This window comes from Pinus tabuliformis, chromosome 5_2, assembly GCF_031772625.1.
Source record: "Pinus tabuliformis cultivar Carrire ecotype Pingquan chromosome 5_2, CPIR1, whole genome shotgun sequence".
Taxonomy (NCBI): Eukaryota; Viridiplantae; Streptophyta; class Pinopsida; order Pinales; family Pinaceae; genus Pinus; species Pinus tabuliformis.
The window spans coordinates 826151721-826168117 of NC_142306.1; the positions used below are offsets into that span (position 1 = coordinate 826151721).

At 38.2% G+C, this 16397-nt stretch overlaps 2 protein-coding genes across 2 annotated transcripts; both read right to left on the reverse strand.

The window, feature by feature from the left end:
- Positions 1–13572: 13572 nt before the first annotated feature.
- LOC149161856 (uncharacterized) lies at positions 13573–14703 on the reverse strand. Its single transcript, XM_089435026.1, has one exon. It carries the CDS (start codon positions 14221–14223, stop codon positions 13573–13575), a length of 651 nt encoding a protein of 216 aa, XP_089291152.1. The 5' UTR covers positions 14224–14703.
- On the reverse strand, positions 14305–14703 carry LOC149161857 (heterogeneous nuclear ribonucleoprotein 1-like). The gene has a single exon (XM_089435027.1). It carries the CDS (start codon positions 14701–14703, stop codon positions 14305–14307), a length of 399 nt encoding a protein of 132 aa, XP_089291153.1.
- Positions 14704–16397: the final 1694 nt, after the last annotated feature.

Sequence of the window (16397 nt, forward strand, 5' to 3'; positions counted from 1 at the left end):
TTGAGCGTGCTTTCCAATTCCTGTTTAGTGACTGGTTGAGTGAGGTCATCCATATCCTCCTGTCCAACAAATCTAGGGAAGTGACCAGCAAGATTGATGATATCTGGAAGATTGATGGCAGTTGGTGCAGTGAATTGCCTTTTGAAATGTGATACCCCCATTTTGGCAAGTTGCTGGTGCGTAGTAGCCCATCCTTCAGGTTCACAGGGCAGTTGCCAAATAGTGTTTGAGGCCTTTCTACCATTTGCAAGGTTGTGGAAGTATTTAGTATTACAGTCCCCTGCTTTGAGCCAAATGGCTCTACTTTTTAACCTCCACAACTCCTCTTTTTCTTGTAGGATCTTAGTTTTTTGTGCAACCAGATTGTTCAGTAAAGATTTAGATACCTCTGATAGGTAGCCAGTCCCCCTTTCGTCCGTCAATTGAGCTATCTGGGTTTCTGTGTCTACAAGCAGCTGTTCATCTCTGAGTCGTTTCCTTCTTGCCCAGGTCTCAGTCAATTTCTTTAGCTCATTTAGTCTGTCACAAAAATCTGCAGCTTTTCTCTGATCTCTTAGTGGAGGTTGAGATCCCCAGTATTCCGAGACCATATTAATAAAATCCAGGTCTTGTAGGAATCCAACAAAAAATTTGAAAGGGGAGCGGGGCTTGATTTTAGCATCACTGACTTGTAGGAGGATTGGGAGATGATCAGAGAGTCCACCTGAGCTAACCCATTGTCTATACAGGGGGAATAATGGAATCAGATCCTCATGCACCAGAAACCTGTCTAGCCGTCTTCCCAGAGCTGCCTCCCCAGTTCTCTGATTGTGCCATGTTGGAACTTTCTTATTCATAGGAATATCAACAAGCCTGTATGAATCAATTAGCATACTCATCTGTTCAGAGATGGGATCAATCTGTGCATGATGTCCCCAAGATTCCCCAACGCCCAGGGAGAAGTTGAAATCACCGCCCATAACAGTAGCTCGAGTAATGTGGTTGCTTCCCAGAAAGTTTTGCCAGAAGGTCAGCCTATTCAGATTAGGGCCATAGATGTTGATAATACGAATAGGGTAACCCAGCTCACCCAAGAAGATGTCCATTCCCAGAAATCCTCTGCCCCCCCATGAGGAAAGAGGCTTGCCCTTTCTAGGGTTTATGCCAATGGCCAGACCTCCTGACCGACCAATAGCATCCATACCCTGAAATATCCAACCAGGGTGAAGGGCCTGTAGGGTTCGCACCGCCACCTCCGAGGTGCATAGGGTCTCCTGTAGGAAGAGTATGTCACATCTGGATTCATGAATCAGTCGTTTTAGAGCTAATCACTTTTTGGGGTTGGCTAATCCCCTACAATTGAAGGAGAGCCAAATCATGGGGAACCACTTGCCAGGGGCTCAATTGCTCTAAGTGCCCGTTCAATGGTGTATTGTCGCCCCTGGGCGACATCAGCTACAACGTTTTGTATAGCCGAGTTGATTTTTGATGGACGACCCCTCTTAGGCTTGCGGTAACGACCTGGGGAGGAACCAAGTCCTAACAGTCTGGTACGGACCCGAGGTCTGAGATGGTAGGGATGCGATCCGGAGCCGGCAGGGGAGGATGAGGGATCGGGGAGGCCCTGCTCCAACCTGTGAGAGGAGGGTGTGGTGGAGAAAGTAGGGGGGGGGGCAATTGTGCAGAGGATGGAAGGAATCGGTGCCGGATCAATATGAGGGGACAACAAAGAGGTGTGCATAACAGAATGCAATACTTCAGATAAATTATGAGAACATATGGGAATAGATGCATTACCCGGAAGAGATGATGCAGTCTCCGCTGTCTTGGACCGGGTGCGCGGCGGTGCAGGAGTGGATGTAGCCTTCCTTCTGTTGTTGGTCTTCTTGGTGCCTTCCGATACCGCATTTGCTAGAGTCTCATTATGAGTCAGATCCCCTTCCGCAGGATTGTTTTCTCCTCTGTTTTGTTCCACTGTAGGCTGCTGTCTAGGCCCTTTTGTATCCTCGGATGTCACCCCCGAAAGCAGAGGGCAGTCTTTGTACAGATGGCCGATTTTGTGGCATCTACGACATCGAAACGGGACTCCTTCATAATCCAGCAGTTGCTTGCGCGAGAAGTGTCTGCGATGCAGGGTGATTTTCTCCTCCAGTCCTGCCCTAGTGTCAAGATGAACCAGGATGCGAGCCATGGTCATGATTCCAGTTTGCTCATAGGTTTTATCATGCTCCAGGTAGGTGCCCAACGCGTCACCTATTCTCTTGAAAACTTGCGGAGTCCAGAATTGCATGGGCAAACCTGGTAGACGAACCCATATAGGTCCAGCACCCAATTGTTCTCGCTCCGGGTCAAAAAGAGGATCCCAGCGCTTCAGCAGGACAGGTGCCAATTCAATATGCCAGTATTGGGAAAGTATCCATTGGGTATATTCCGGTCTGTGAAAGTGCAATGCAAACCAGCCCCTCGCAAGGACCCTGATAACTGGTAATTCCTTGAGGAGAGAGCCCCAAATCTCCTCTGTCCATAGTTTTAATCTTTCTACAGAATAAGTACGACCTCTTACCCGGCCGACCAGTACCTTTCGGGCATTTTCCATAGCATCCGCCATCTGAACGTCTTCACCAAATGTAAGATTAATATCCGAGTCTATTGCCCGAAGGCACTTGCCTTTTTTCAGTTTCTCCGAGCGCTTTCCGATAGGGAAATCCTTGAGAAGTTTACGGCACGGGTCAGAAGTGCTGTGCTGTGCAGAACCCGCCGAGCGGGCAGGTAGCAGCGACGAGTTAAAACAGCCCGAGCGGATAGGGGAGCGGGGGTCGATACTGCTGGTGCCCGGATGCAATGAACGGGGGGGTCGCTGAGCACCTTGGGGGTTCGTCGGCATCAATGAAACGGATGAAGGGTTTGAGGGCTGAGTGGGCGGAGGGGGTGAAGGCAAAAAGGGCTGAGTAGGGTTCTGGAGAGGCGAATCAAGTGATGGAGAAGTCTGCAGACAGGTACCCAGAAGATGGAGCGTTGCCGGCGAGAGGGGCGGACATTCGAGAGCCGGAAGATCCGCCAGGTTAACATCAGGATGTTTCTTCTTCCCCGAGCGCGGCAGATGGGGATGTAAGGAGGAGGCAGCTGTCTCGGATACTTGTTCTTTTCCCCAGGGTTCCATGGCAGGGCGATTATTATATGCCCAAATGTCCTGTTGTGGCATGGGGTCCTCCTCGTAGTCCACGAGGTCCTCTTCGACCATATTACCTGCCAAAACAGTGATGCCCTAGACTACCGACCAGGAAACCGACCGTCGGAGAGAAAGGAATACTTGTTCGCGGGGTTCGACGGAGAAATGTAAACCGCAGGGTAAACCAGGTGCTAAGAAAACCGGGAATGGATATGGTGCGCGAAAGTCCTGTGCCGGTCAAAGGACCGTGATACCTGCACACTGTCTGTATACCGCCATGAAGATTGGTGAGTGCCAGGGTCGCCGCTAGGGTTAGGGTTTCGCCATATTTGCCCAGACCTGTACAATTAGTAACTTGTATCTATATAAAGTTAAATTATATAAAAATTTGTATCTATATATTTTACTTGTATCTTTTTATTGTCCCTTTTAATTAGTCGTTATTTTTGAAAGTTTAGCCATTTCAAAATAAAATAATGATCGGATGATATTTGTCTTGTTCCTCTTCATTTTCAAAATATTTTTATGCCTCCCATCATTAAGTTGGATTGCAAGATTTTCCTTCATATTTGTCTTGTTCCTCTTCATTTTCAAAATATTTTTATGCCTCCCATCACTAAGTTGGATTGCAAGGTTTTCCTTCTTAACAATACAAATTTGTGTGTATCGACAAATTATTTTTGTTCGATATGACATCACCCATATTAAAATGATGGGCATCTCATAATTCATAAAAGATTATGAATTATAATTATTTTGAGAGAATTATTATAATTCTTAAAATGTGCAATTAGTAATTTATATCCATATAAAGCAAAATTATTAGTGTCATTTCGTGTACGAAAATAACAAATCATAATGAATTAAATATCAAATTACATGGTGAATTGTACCTAGAACCCTCGTGATGCAATCAAATGGATGCTCTGGATTAATCACTGATTACTTACCCTAACTCCGTAATGAATGGAGGGAATATAGGGGATTGCAATTTACCATCGTAAGTGAAACACCATTATTCAAAAGAGTTAACACAGATAAGTTAATTTTGCATGGCCAGATTGACTAATATTTCACTCACCACGTGGAGAAACTACCAGATGAGTAGTGAAAATCTTGAGTCCATTTGGTATTAGGGTGACATGTTATACAATTAATACAATGGCATAAAGGTTTGGTCAACTCCAGTTATAACTTATTCCTCGAGTGATGTCAATAGGTGTATTATAGGTTTTGAATATTAATGGTTCATGATATGTTTTAACAAATTGGTTGATATCTGTAGGAAAATAATCTCAAACCTTAAGCGTTTTGGTGGAGAGAGGGTCCTTTATTAGAATTGGGTTTGATGTTATGCGTTAAAATCTCATTGTTGAGGATATTAAGCTTGTTTACAATCACTCCTTCAATTTGTTCTGTTAGAGCCACCAATGCATTGTCTGGGGATTCGAATTCTCCAGAATCCAATTCAACTCCACTTATAATCAAAGCTCTATTCATCACTTGAACTTGAAAGATAATATGAGGTGTTACTCCACTAGTCTTTAAGATCTTATTTTATTTTAAGTAGTGTTCTGTTTTTAAGAACAACACGCTATTTCTCCAGAAAAGAAAGAGCGTGATACCGTGTTATAAATTAAAATCCATTGTCATTGCCTCATTAATACCTATTCAGATAAATTGGAATTAAGAAAGTATATGTTACTACTATTAAGGTTAACATCAATCGATATCGATTATAAATTGTATGCTGGAAATCTGTAAAATTCTCATATATATATATATATAATTCTATAAAAATGAACTAGCATGACTGGAGAAAAATGGATTCTATAATTAGAAAAATCTACTTATAAACCTAAATAACAGTTGATATTAGAAAACATAGATTTCATATTAAACAATTTATTAATCTTTTAAAATGTTAAATGCGGCACAAACTTGAATATATAAATGGCATATACAATAGGAATTTGGTAAAAATGTATTATTGTTATGATTATAATATAGAAATAGAACATAAAATAAGATTTCTAATTAAATATTACTTTATGATGTGATTGTTTGGCTAAGTGGTCCAAGGCATCTAAATTAACCTTTGTTATAAGAAAGCTAGGATCAAATCAAAACAGCATTGTGATATAGAATAGTGTATTGATCTCACACACTAAGCTTTGAATTCCAAAACAACTCCATTTTGTTTTAGACTTCAACACTTGTGGATAATTGCTTATTTTTATTATTATTATTTTCTTTTTCTTTTTTATAATACATGCTCATTGTTAATTGCTTATTTTTATTATTATTATTTTCTTTTTTCTATTTTATAATAGATGCTCATTGTTCTTCACTGTGATCATATATATATATATATATATTCCAATAATAGATGGTCACTTGTCATTACAAAAGGTCATTGTTTGCAATATAGTTCTTGTGACTACCTAATTTATGAGACTTCAATGGATTTCCTAAGCCTCTTTTCTCTCTCACATATTATATCCAATGAATGACCAATACCAACAACATGTTGACCAATATCCATATGGAAATATATCCACACTTGAAATTCACTTCCACTCTCATAAGGGATCTTATGAAACATTGGAGCAATGCCTCCAAATTATTATTGCGAAGCGATGTGTGTGTGGCTGCAAAGTTTTCATGGGGACCAAAGAATTGAAGGCATGTGGAGATTATAGAGCGGTTAAAACTTGGTAGGAATACAAAAACTGTGGAAGACTCTTTGGACTTGAAGAGATAGAAGCCATGAAGAAATTGATTGTATCAAGAAGAGATGGGCTAGTTGTTGTAAAAGATGCCCACCCTTTACTACAACACAATGTGAGACAACCGGAATGCCCTACCGCCAGAGGTTAAATGAAGTGCACGATGAATTTCGAACACTGTGTGGGATGCAAAACTAAAATAGACAATGATAAAGTAGCGGTGAAACACTACTAATAATAGAATGAGTTAAGTTTTGTTTTTTTTTTTTTAACATGCAAAATCTATTGAAATATTCATACAGTAATGTTAAATTTGCTAACGTAGGTCTGGTGTTTTTTAAAGTTGTTAAAAATATCACGGGAGAGATCAAAGTGAGAGGTTGCCAAGGGTTTTTTTTACTACATAGAAGATTTCAGAAGTGTTAAAGGTTTTAGACCGTCAATCATTTTACATTTCCAGTTGAATTTTGTCATATTAAATCATATTTGATTGAATGTTTGAAATCCATTTTTTTCGGCTTACTTTCACCTATGCATTAGATTGAAGAGGAGAATTTTTGGCTTTTAATAGAGGTTGTATTCTTACTGAAATGCCTAGGTGAAAGGCCAGTGAGGGAAATCGAGGCTCGGTCTTGAAAATAAAATAACAATTGTGTACGGTGAGTAGATATTGGATTTATTTCATATCATACAAAATATTTATTTTTTTTCACTAAAGCCAAATTTTAAAAATTTCCAGGGAAGAAGTGTGATTTTTTTTTTTACAAGAGTAACGCATCCATTTTCACATAATCCAGCCATCTTTAGGTGAACCCCATTACTATTTAGGATATACACTACCTTTGTGCAGAGGGTATAAAATGAATAAAATGACAACAATGACGAGTTTCAAATCTGGAAAGGTTATGCGGAAATTAGTAAAGCTATAAAGTAAGAGTACCACTTGGACTAAGACTATCTCAGAGGAGGAGGTAGGGAAGGTGCATGTCCCATGGGTTAATGCCAGACCTTGGTTATTGTACACGTTGTTATTCTACTAGTTAGTAGTTTCCATGGAAACGTTGCTTTGTTAAGTAGAAAATATTGTGGAGGATTCCATGTATCTATGGTTGTTTCCAACTGTAATATACCACATTCAGTGTAACACATATACGTTTCATTATAGACACTACTATTCATTTGTTGTAATTATGCCATTTGGTGTTATCCTCCAGTGCGTTAGTTTTGAAATCTGGAGTTGAAGACTTCCACTAATTATTACTATTTTTACCTATCGAAACGTGGCAATGGATCTATGCTATAATTGCGGAGGATCAACTATCAAATCAATCAAGTCAACTAGTTCTAATAATGGTTAGTTAGTAAATAAATTCCCTGTAACTTAATACAATCTGGTACCTGAGCTAAGGCCTAGATATGGTTCGCATTAAAGGGTTCCATAAATACCAAATCATAAGAATTAAAATTTCAAACAATAATGACTAACAATGGTTATGTCGATACCAAATCATTTACAGTTTCAAACAATATTGACTAACAATAGTTATACTTGCAGAATATATATAAAAAAGGTTTTTAACTTTTACCAAGTTTAATATTGTTTTAATAAGCTGAGTTGTTGCCAAGGTATTTTGCCAGATCCTGATTGGCAAAAGCGCCACGTTGGTTTGATAACTTTTGCTCAGATTGCAGAAGGGTGTGCAAAGGAGACGATAAAATATTTTCAGCATGAAACACTAGTAACACAACCCGCATCTCTGGGTTGCAATTTGACAACACAGAAAATTTTATGATCGTTTGAAAATATGGGGAATTGAGATGGAATCGTAAAAATTATAGTTTCAGTTACGTTGTCATGAGTGCTGAAAATTTTCATAATTCTGTTCCTCCCTTATCGTCCTGGAAATTGCTACAATCTCATTGTGATGTTTCTGTCTGTGCTTAAGGTTTATTCAAATATTACTATCAGAGACATTTTCCCACGCTCTTAAACGAGGGTCTGGACAAAGCCCACAAACTCGAATGCAGAGTCAGGAGACTAAGGGCAGTCATGGTGCCGAAGCTGAAGTGATCTCGGGGATAGTGGCAATTACGAGATAATTGCAGAATGGGAGAGTAGAGGATGCGCAACAACTGTTTGACAGAATGCCTGAACGTAATGTGGTCTCATGGACCACGCTGGTTGCAGGGTATGCCCAGAGTCGCTGTATTGAGCATGCTTGCCTCAACGAAATATGGTCTCATGGGATTCTATGATTGCGAGATATTGGCAAAATGGGAGGACCGAGGATGCTATCAGGCTATTCAGTGGAATGCCTGAGTGAAATATTTCCTCGTGGAATGCAATGATCACAGGATATGCACAGGAGAAAAGAATAGAAAATGCACGACAATTGTTTGATGAAATGGTGGAGAGAAACACAGTTTTATGGACGGCAATGCTGGCAGGATATGCTCATAATGGTCAATGGAAGGATGCCCTGAAGCTGTTTTCTCAATGCGTTGGGCAGGCTCAAAGCCAAATCAATCAACTTTCACTGGTGTTCTCGATCAAGGTTGGCATTCATAGTCTGGCAGGGTATTTCCTTTGGCCACCATTTCTTTTGCTGAGAGATGTTGGAAATCAAGGGCCGAGGCTTCTTCGGTCAGTGGAAGATTCAATTGCACACTGATCCCTAACATAGCTTTCTGTCGTTGCTTTGTATTTCCAATCTCCCTGCCATCTGGTCCATTTGCAGGATGCATTTGTCAATTCGCATTGAGCCTTATAAACATCGCATTCACACAGGACACCACACCCTGCTAGACTGGCAATGAACCATGATGGCACCTAAGTCACAGCAGCACTAAGATAATTCTTCTTCAACCTGTGACCCCTAGAGGCAATCTGGGATGGGTGGAGACAAATTGGGTTTCATGTATACTCTGGTCACCGAATTACAGAAAATCTTCAGACCTCTTCTCATTTCGGTCCAACATGTGCGAAGGAGCGACTTCAGAGATTCAACACCCCTACAAGCCATCTGCAGAGTTTGTCGTGTTCGATAAATGGACTCGTTCAACGTGAATATGAGCTCAGTCAAGCATGCGGTGCAGACTCTTACGTTGGCACCCAGATCAGATCTGATGCTTGAGCATAAACAAACAAATTGATTGTAACAGAGAAAGGAATGCAACTAGAGGAATAGCTCAGGATAAGAGTACTGGTGGTGATTGGATATTTACACGAGGATACCCCAGTTTTTCCCACGGAATACATGTGATACATTTGTGATGGATATTCCATGAGATAAATTAGCTAGAGATTTTCATCCTATTATTTAATAAAACTAACCATGCATGCATGGGTCCATAGGCCTCAAGGGTTCAACATGGCTCTGATACCAAGTGTAAGGACCACATTCAGACTATATACATTTTTTTTTTTAAACAACAAATACAACCAGAAAAGAAACGCATTGAATTTCAAATTTATTCAACACTGTCTAACACATTCCTGACACTCATTTCAGGAAACATATCATAACATTTACATACTTTTAACTAAGATCAAATAGTAATGAAATACATATGTACCATTCACCAGAAGGCGAGACTCCGCTTGCTCTGCTGTTACTGGTATTCCCTTGTTGTCGGTCACCTCCACGAGTGAATGATGACGTACTTGATCCGAATGCGGAGACCCACCGGTTTACCTCCCAGCCAACTCCTTGGGTACTCTTCTTCCCCGCGGACCCTCGAGCTGCAATGGAGTTGTACAATGGAGGAAAGCACTAGTTGGTAGAGGAGAGCACACCTTGGCTCAAGAGTCCCCCATCTAAAATCCTCTACCTCACCAAACTCACTATAGCTTCGTAATCACTGCTCTGACCTCATCTCATCCATCCAACAATAGGGTTCCAAAAGTCCCTTCTCCCATGGCTTGCCCCTTCTTTTATAAGAGTCCTCATAGATGACACTTGGCATGTCATGCATAATTATATTTTTATTATTATTTAAAAGCTTGATTATTCACCTACCCATGTGTCACTCTCTCATCAAGGGTCACCCAAAATTATTTACTTAACTTTTTATTTAAAACTAATATTTTCCTCACCTCACAAGATTCCTATTTCTTCTCCTAGTTGTCTCTTTATCCCCCCCCTTTTATTCCTTAAATTGTGTTCATTACTTGAAGTCAATTAATGAGTCAAGATTTTATCCCCAATCTACTCCCTAATTTAACTCAGGTTATCTCTTAGATGGATATTCTTATGTTGGTTGTTGCCACATGGAGCTTCTCTACATTTCTCTAAATTTAATTTATTATTCTTATTTTAATTCACCTTCCTCTTTTCTTAATTAGGTTTAATTAGTTTAGGATTAATATTTATCCTTACAATTATGTTCGTCTTTCCCCTTTTACCTAATTAAACCACATAATCTACCTAGTATTTTCCAACATGGGAAGGGTAGAGTTTTTAAGGTACTCTATTTTATTTCTTCCTATGATCCTCCTTATTCCAAGTTCTATTTTTGATTTAATTACCTTGGTTTCTAATCATCATTTACCCTTGATGTAAATTTACCTAGTTTTCATTCCTTGCTTATATTTATTTATTATTATTTATTTTTAATGATTCCAAGGGTGCCAAGTTTGGTTGTGCCCTTCAAGAACTTCCCTAGAAGTTCCAAGGGTGCCACACCTAATAGTTTATTTGTGATGCCAAGGGTGCCAAGTTGGTCGTGCCCTTCAAGAAATTCCTCTGAAGTTCCAAGGGTGCCACACCTAATAGTTTATTTGTAATGCCAAGGGTGTCAAGTTGGTCGTGCTCTTCAAGAAATTCCCCTGAAGTTCCAAGGGTGCCACACCACTTGCCCTTCAAGCATCCAATGACTACGAGGGGAAAGTATAGTGCAACGTCATAGACTACTATCATCTCTTATGTTGCCTGCTATAGTGAGACTAATGGTGTCGGGGATCAAGGAATCCGCCTTGATGCACGCCCCCCGGTAAAATCCTCATGAGCGACCCAACTTTGGGACCTGCCCTCATGGCATCGTGATCTTCAAGGCGAAGGTGTTTCACCCTTCCAGCCCAAGTCACGGCAGGAGTGCTAGTGGGTGAGATCAGGGACACTGTCCTACCCCTCCCATGTAGTTCCATCCACGTGTACAACCCCATCACCCATATGTGAGTCTTTCGGTCAAGCAACTAATCTATGCCTGCAACCATTAACATATCATCATAATATAGTTAAACATATATGGCAGGTTTCAAGATCGACTTAGAATTTCAAAGATAAAATAATATGAATTTTCATCAAACCAGGTGTCATCAACTCGTCATATGCGAGTGCCTCTGATGGTTTCCTGCCATACTCAATAGTCATCAGTAACAAGGTTTCTCAACGTTAGTCATTGTCATAATAGCATCATTAACAACTCCTAGTCATTCACATCATTGTTCATCGTGAACTAGAACTAATATAAGTAGCCAACGTAAGGAGCACGTCCATCATAGGTATCATCAACATAACATCAGTAGAAATAATACATATACATCAAAGATATCATCATCATAATATCGAATAGGAAATAAACACATCCATCACATCCACTAATAGTAGAGTTAAGTGTTTGGATCCCCAACCTGAGGTCCCCGAAGAATAATTTGTGAGCCTTGAGGCTAAATCACTATTAATGTCATGTCATATCAAGGTCAATCAATTGGAGAGGGGCACTACATTATCCCTTAATTAAGGAGATAAGATTGAGTTATATTTGAGTTGTAATTAGTTAGCTTAGTTTACTGAGTTAAGTCCAGTTAAATTAGTTCCAAACTGTTTAAGGAACTAATTGTGAATTCAGTCAGTTAATGCATGCATGCATCCAACTAGTGTACTCCAGATCACTGAAAATTCTCTCATCAGTAACTCATGCATGTCTATTCTGAGAAAGACCCAATTGAGATTAAAGACAGGGACAATGTACTTTCAGTTGCATGTTTTCTCCTATAAAAGAAACTCATGCATGCAGAAGGAACAAGGTTCCTTGAGGATTACACAGTTTTACAGGGTGTGAGAATAGTGTTACACTTGGTAACAAGAGGATCACCCAGGAGAAACAACGCAAGGAAATAGGAGGCTTGGAGGGCAGAGGAGAAGGTTTGTGAGAAGCTTTGTTTGCCTGTGAGCATCCAGGAGGATTGTACTGAGAGCTCGCTAGCTGTGGGAGCTAAGGCTTTGTGTAATTCTAAGATATTTCCACCTTGTATGATAATACAAATAGTGGGGTTTTTAGATGAGGCTTTCCCCGGAGTATTTTCTGTGTTTCATGTGCATTGATTTTTTTCTTATGGTTATATGTGTTGAGCTCTGATTCAGCTCGATATTTAATCTTCCGCAAGTTTGATAGTAGAAGTAGATTATAGTATTTTGCTTTGGTATATTGCATTATCGAGTTAATCTACAGTCAGATTTTCTACATAGATCTCAGAGGTAAATTTGTGGAGTATTTGTAGGCAATTCTATTTATGGACTCCAACAAGTCATTGTTCTGTCACACAACATATTCTTTAAGGTAGTTAGAAAGGAAAAATTGCTTGTGATCCTCTGTGTAGCGAAGATCAAAATATAAGATTCGGTCCTTCATGAGACAAATAGTTGGCACCCTAACCATTTGAGGGCAATATTGTTTTGGATGAAATTGGCATTTTCGAGATGACGAAGAACAAATCTAAAGGCCACACTGATACAAGCATAAAACACTGAGGTTTCAACTCTCCTAGGGTTGTGATGTCATTCTAAAAGGGTTGTATGAAGGATTGATCCGTGTTCTAATACAATCAACCAACATTCAACCCCTTTTTTAAGGTTATGGATTACGATAACAAATATTTGTGGACCCATAAGAGCGTTTAAAAAATGCAAACTAACTCAAACATGTCATTTCTAGTCTCAAACTTCATCAGAAAAGAAGTTAAACTTATTATAATTGCTTTTCAAGTTTGTTGACCAATACAAGATAGTTAAAATCATGTTTATAAAAAGTTAGGGTGAATTGTTATAAGAAGTTAGGGTGAATGGTTGTAAGAAGCTAGGGTGAAGATAATTGCTTTTCAAGTTTGTTGACCAATACAAGATAGTTAAAATCATGTTTATAAAAAGTTAGGGTGAATTGTTATAAGAAGTTAGGGTGAATGGTTGTAAGAAACTAGGGTGAAGATAAATGTGGGATTAAGGACTATATTGCTCATTCATGTAAATGTACTATTACTGTTGTGTGCATTATTTATTTTATGGCATTTTATTTCATTGTTAAATAAGTGACGGAATTATGTGGGAAATCCTAGTTTCCAAGAAACCTCTTGGGAAAAATACACATGGTGCTTATAGGGCTTATCAAGGCAACCTTCCCCAATGGGGTGAATGAAAAAGAAGTGTATATTGAACACCCTGAAGACTTCGTTTTTTATTATTTTTAATTAATTTTTTTTTTCATTATCATATAAAAAAATAAATCAACTTGATACCATTTTTAATTATTAAAACCACAATTCATGGTTTCACATTGCTATATTATTAAAACCACAATTCATGGTTTTATATTGCTATCTTACATTTAGTTCTCATTTAAAAAAAACACTAAAAACTACAAAGTAAATTTGGAATTGCTTGCACCTCTAAAACTCACTTTTGTGTTTGCTCTCAATAGCTATTGCTTGGATAGACTCTGGTGTCTATTGCTCTCCCTGGAATATGGGTGATATCGACTATTTGTTCTACCTCCGTAGCCTCCCCTCCCACTGCCATAAGCACCACCCCTGCCATAAGGGCCACCAACACGTGATGAGTTATAACTATCATTTGCACCGTAACCATCACCTGCACCTCCATAGCCACCAGTCATCCCATTGCCATACCCACCCAACCCTTCGCCATAAGTCGCAGGACGAATTCCATAACCACGGGAAGGATCTTCTTCAAAGCCTCCTGATCTGCCAACCCCATAACCTCCATAACCACCACCATATTCAGAACCTACATACTCACCATACCCTCCAGGCCTACTGCCATAACCTCCTGCTGACATATATTGGTTGTTGCCATAACCTGCCCCTCCAAACCCACTATGATTATCTCTGAAGCCCCCAACTCCAGCAGGCACGTAGGGAGGCCTACTATCAAACCCATAAATAGGAGCAGCATCAGACAAGGGTTTCTTGGGTTCAGCCTTCTTGATCTCCACCAGCTTTCCACCTACCTCAATCATTTTCCCCTTGGATATAATTTCTTCAACAACCTGGTCACTGTCAAAAGTGATAAAACCAAAACCCCTGGACTGCCCAGTGCTTCGATCTCGCATGATCTGATGTTCTATAACTTTGCCAAATTTGTCGAAGTAGTTCTTCAACTCATCATCAGTAATAGCTTTGGGTATACCGCCTTAAAAAATCTTTCTCGTCTTTGGGCCCTTCGACATATTTCCTCTTGGAATGGTTCGTTTAATTTCCACCGTTTTGCCATCCAGGATGTGGGTGTCTCCTATAACCTTGTCCACCACAGAGAGGTCAGCAAAAGTCACAAACCCGAATCCCCGAGGCTGCCCAGTGATGCGATCCTTCATTATAACATAGTCTGTTAGTTCGCCATAGTTACTGAAATGCTTCGTAAAAGCGTCTGTGGTGGTACTCCTCGAAAGTCCGCCGATGAAGATTTTTCCAGGACTGGAAGCCTCTCTAGAGCTATCATTTTTCTGCTCTTCTGCAACGTATTCTTCTCTTTCTGAGTTATCGTAGTCTCTAGACGGCGCATCCTGTGTTTTCTGGTCGTTTGAAGAATCCATAGCAACCAAATAAAAGACCACACAACAGAAGATTGAGATATCTTGGCAGATGATTCGAAGACTACTTAAAAACCCTAGAAAACCTTAGATGTCGATATAATTTTGTATAATGCATGAGGTTCTTCTAAAATGGGATGATTATTATTATTTATATATGATGAACGACCAAAACATATTTAATCCTTCACAACCGTCGGCACTCTCGTGAAGAAAAATGTTATTTATTTAATATCATTTTAGTTTCATTTCACAACCATGGGCACTCCGGTGAATAAAAAAGTTATTTACTATCATTTTAGATTCTTTTCAAATGGGATGTATCAATCAAATTTCAATGTATTGATAAGTTTCGAGAGTCTTTAGGTCAATTTTGTTTAATTTTTTTTTTGCAATGACAGATCTTGTTAAAAAAAATGTTATATAATATTTATTTTAATGGAGGTAAAGAAAAATATAAATATTTTTAAAATAAAAAATTGAAGTTTATTTTTTATTTTTTTAATTATTCACTTTAAATTTATATTGAATTTAAATTTCAAAATATTTGTCTTATTATCAATTTTTTTTTTTTTTTTTTTAATTTCTTTATATTAAAGGATTAAAAAATAATTACAAAAATTGCTTTTATATTAAATGATAAAATTTATAAAAAAATTACTTTTAAAGATGTTAGGTACATATATACATATTTGTTTATTTATTTATCTATCTATTTGTTAAATAAAAAATATTATATAATATAAACATGGTTAAAATAAAAATGTTGAACCTTAAAAAAAATCTATTAAGTTATCCATTTTATATTTACATTAAATTTACATTTCAAAATATTTCTCACGCTACCAATCTTTTTAATTTCCTTATATTAAATAATGAAAAAAATTGCTAAAGAAATCGCTTTTAATTGTTATATATATATATATATATATATATTTGTTGTCACCTAATTACATTACATCTCCTCATTTCCCGCGTAGAGCACCTCCAATTCTAACTTAGAAAAATAAATTTAAATTTGCTTTGAAGTGGACTTGCATTTTTTTCTAACTTAGAAAAATAAATTTAAATTTGCTTTGAAGTGGACTTGCATTTTTTAGGTAAGAGCGTTTTCATTCTTTCAAACCAATGTTTTACATACAAATAGATTGAAATATATCCTAGTTAGCCACTAGAGAAATTAGACTAGGCACGAAATTTCATTTTCCTAAAAATCCACAAAAACATTTTACTAATAGTGTATTAAAAGACCAACAATTTTAATTAATTAATTAATTTTTATTTTTTATTTTATTTTATTTTTAATTTTCATATTTTATATTTTATATTTTTAATTTTTTTTTGCTTTCTGATACATGGCCTATATGTTACATTGAAGTGAAAAAAAAAGTAACTGGGACTTAACATTGATAACTAGAGAACATAATTAACATTCAATATTTTCAGAGGTTGAGGGTTCCAAAGGGGTAAGATCAATTTTAACTCTTAGAAAACAACTTGGAACAAGGATTAGGCCAAGGCGGGCTTTAATTTTCCCTAGTTTGTTGTCCATGGAGTGCACTAATATGTGCAATTTATCCAAATAATTTGTTGTCCATGAAGTGCACTAACACGTGCAATTCATCCAAATAAAGAAGTGTCTCTTCTTTGAATGTATTCCTATCCATTAGCATGTGGCCCATCAAAAACTTGAGGTG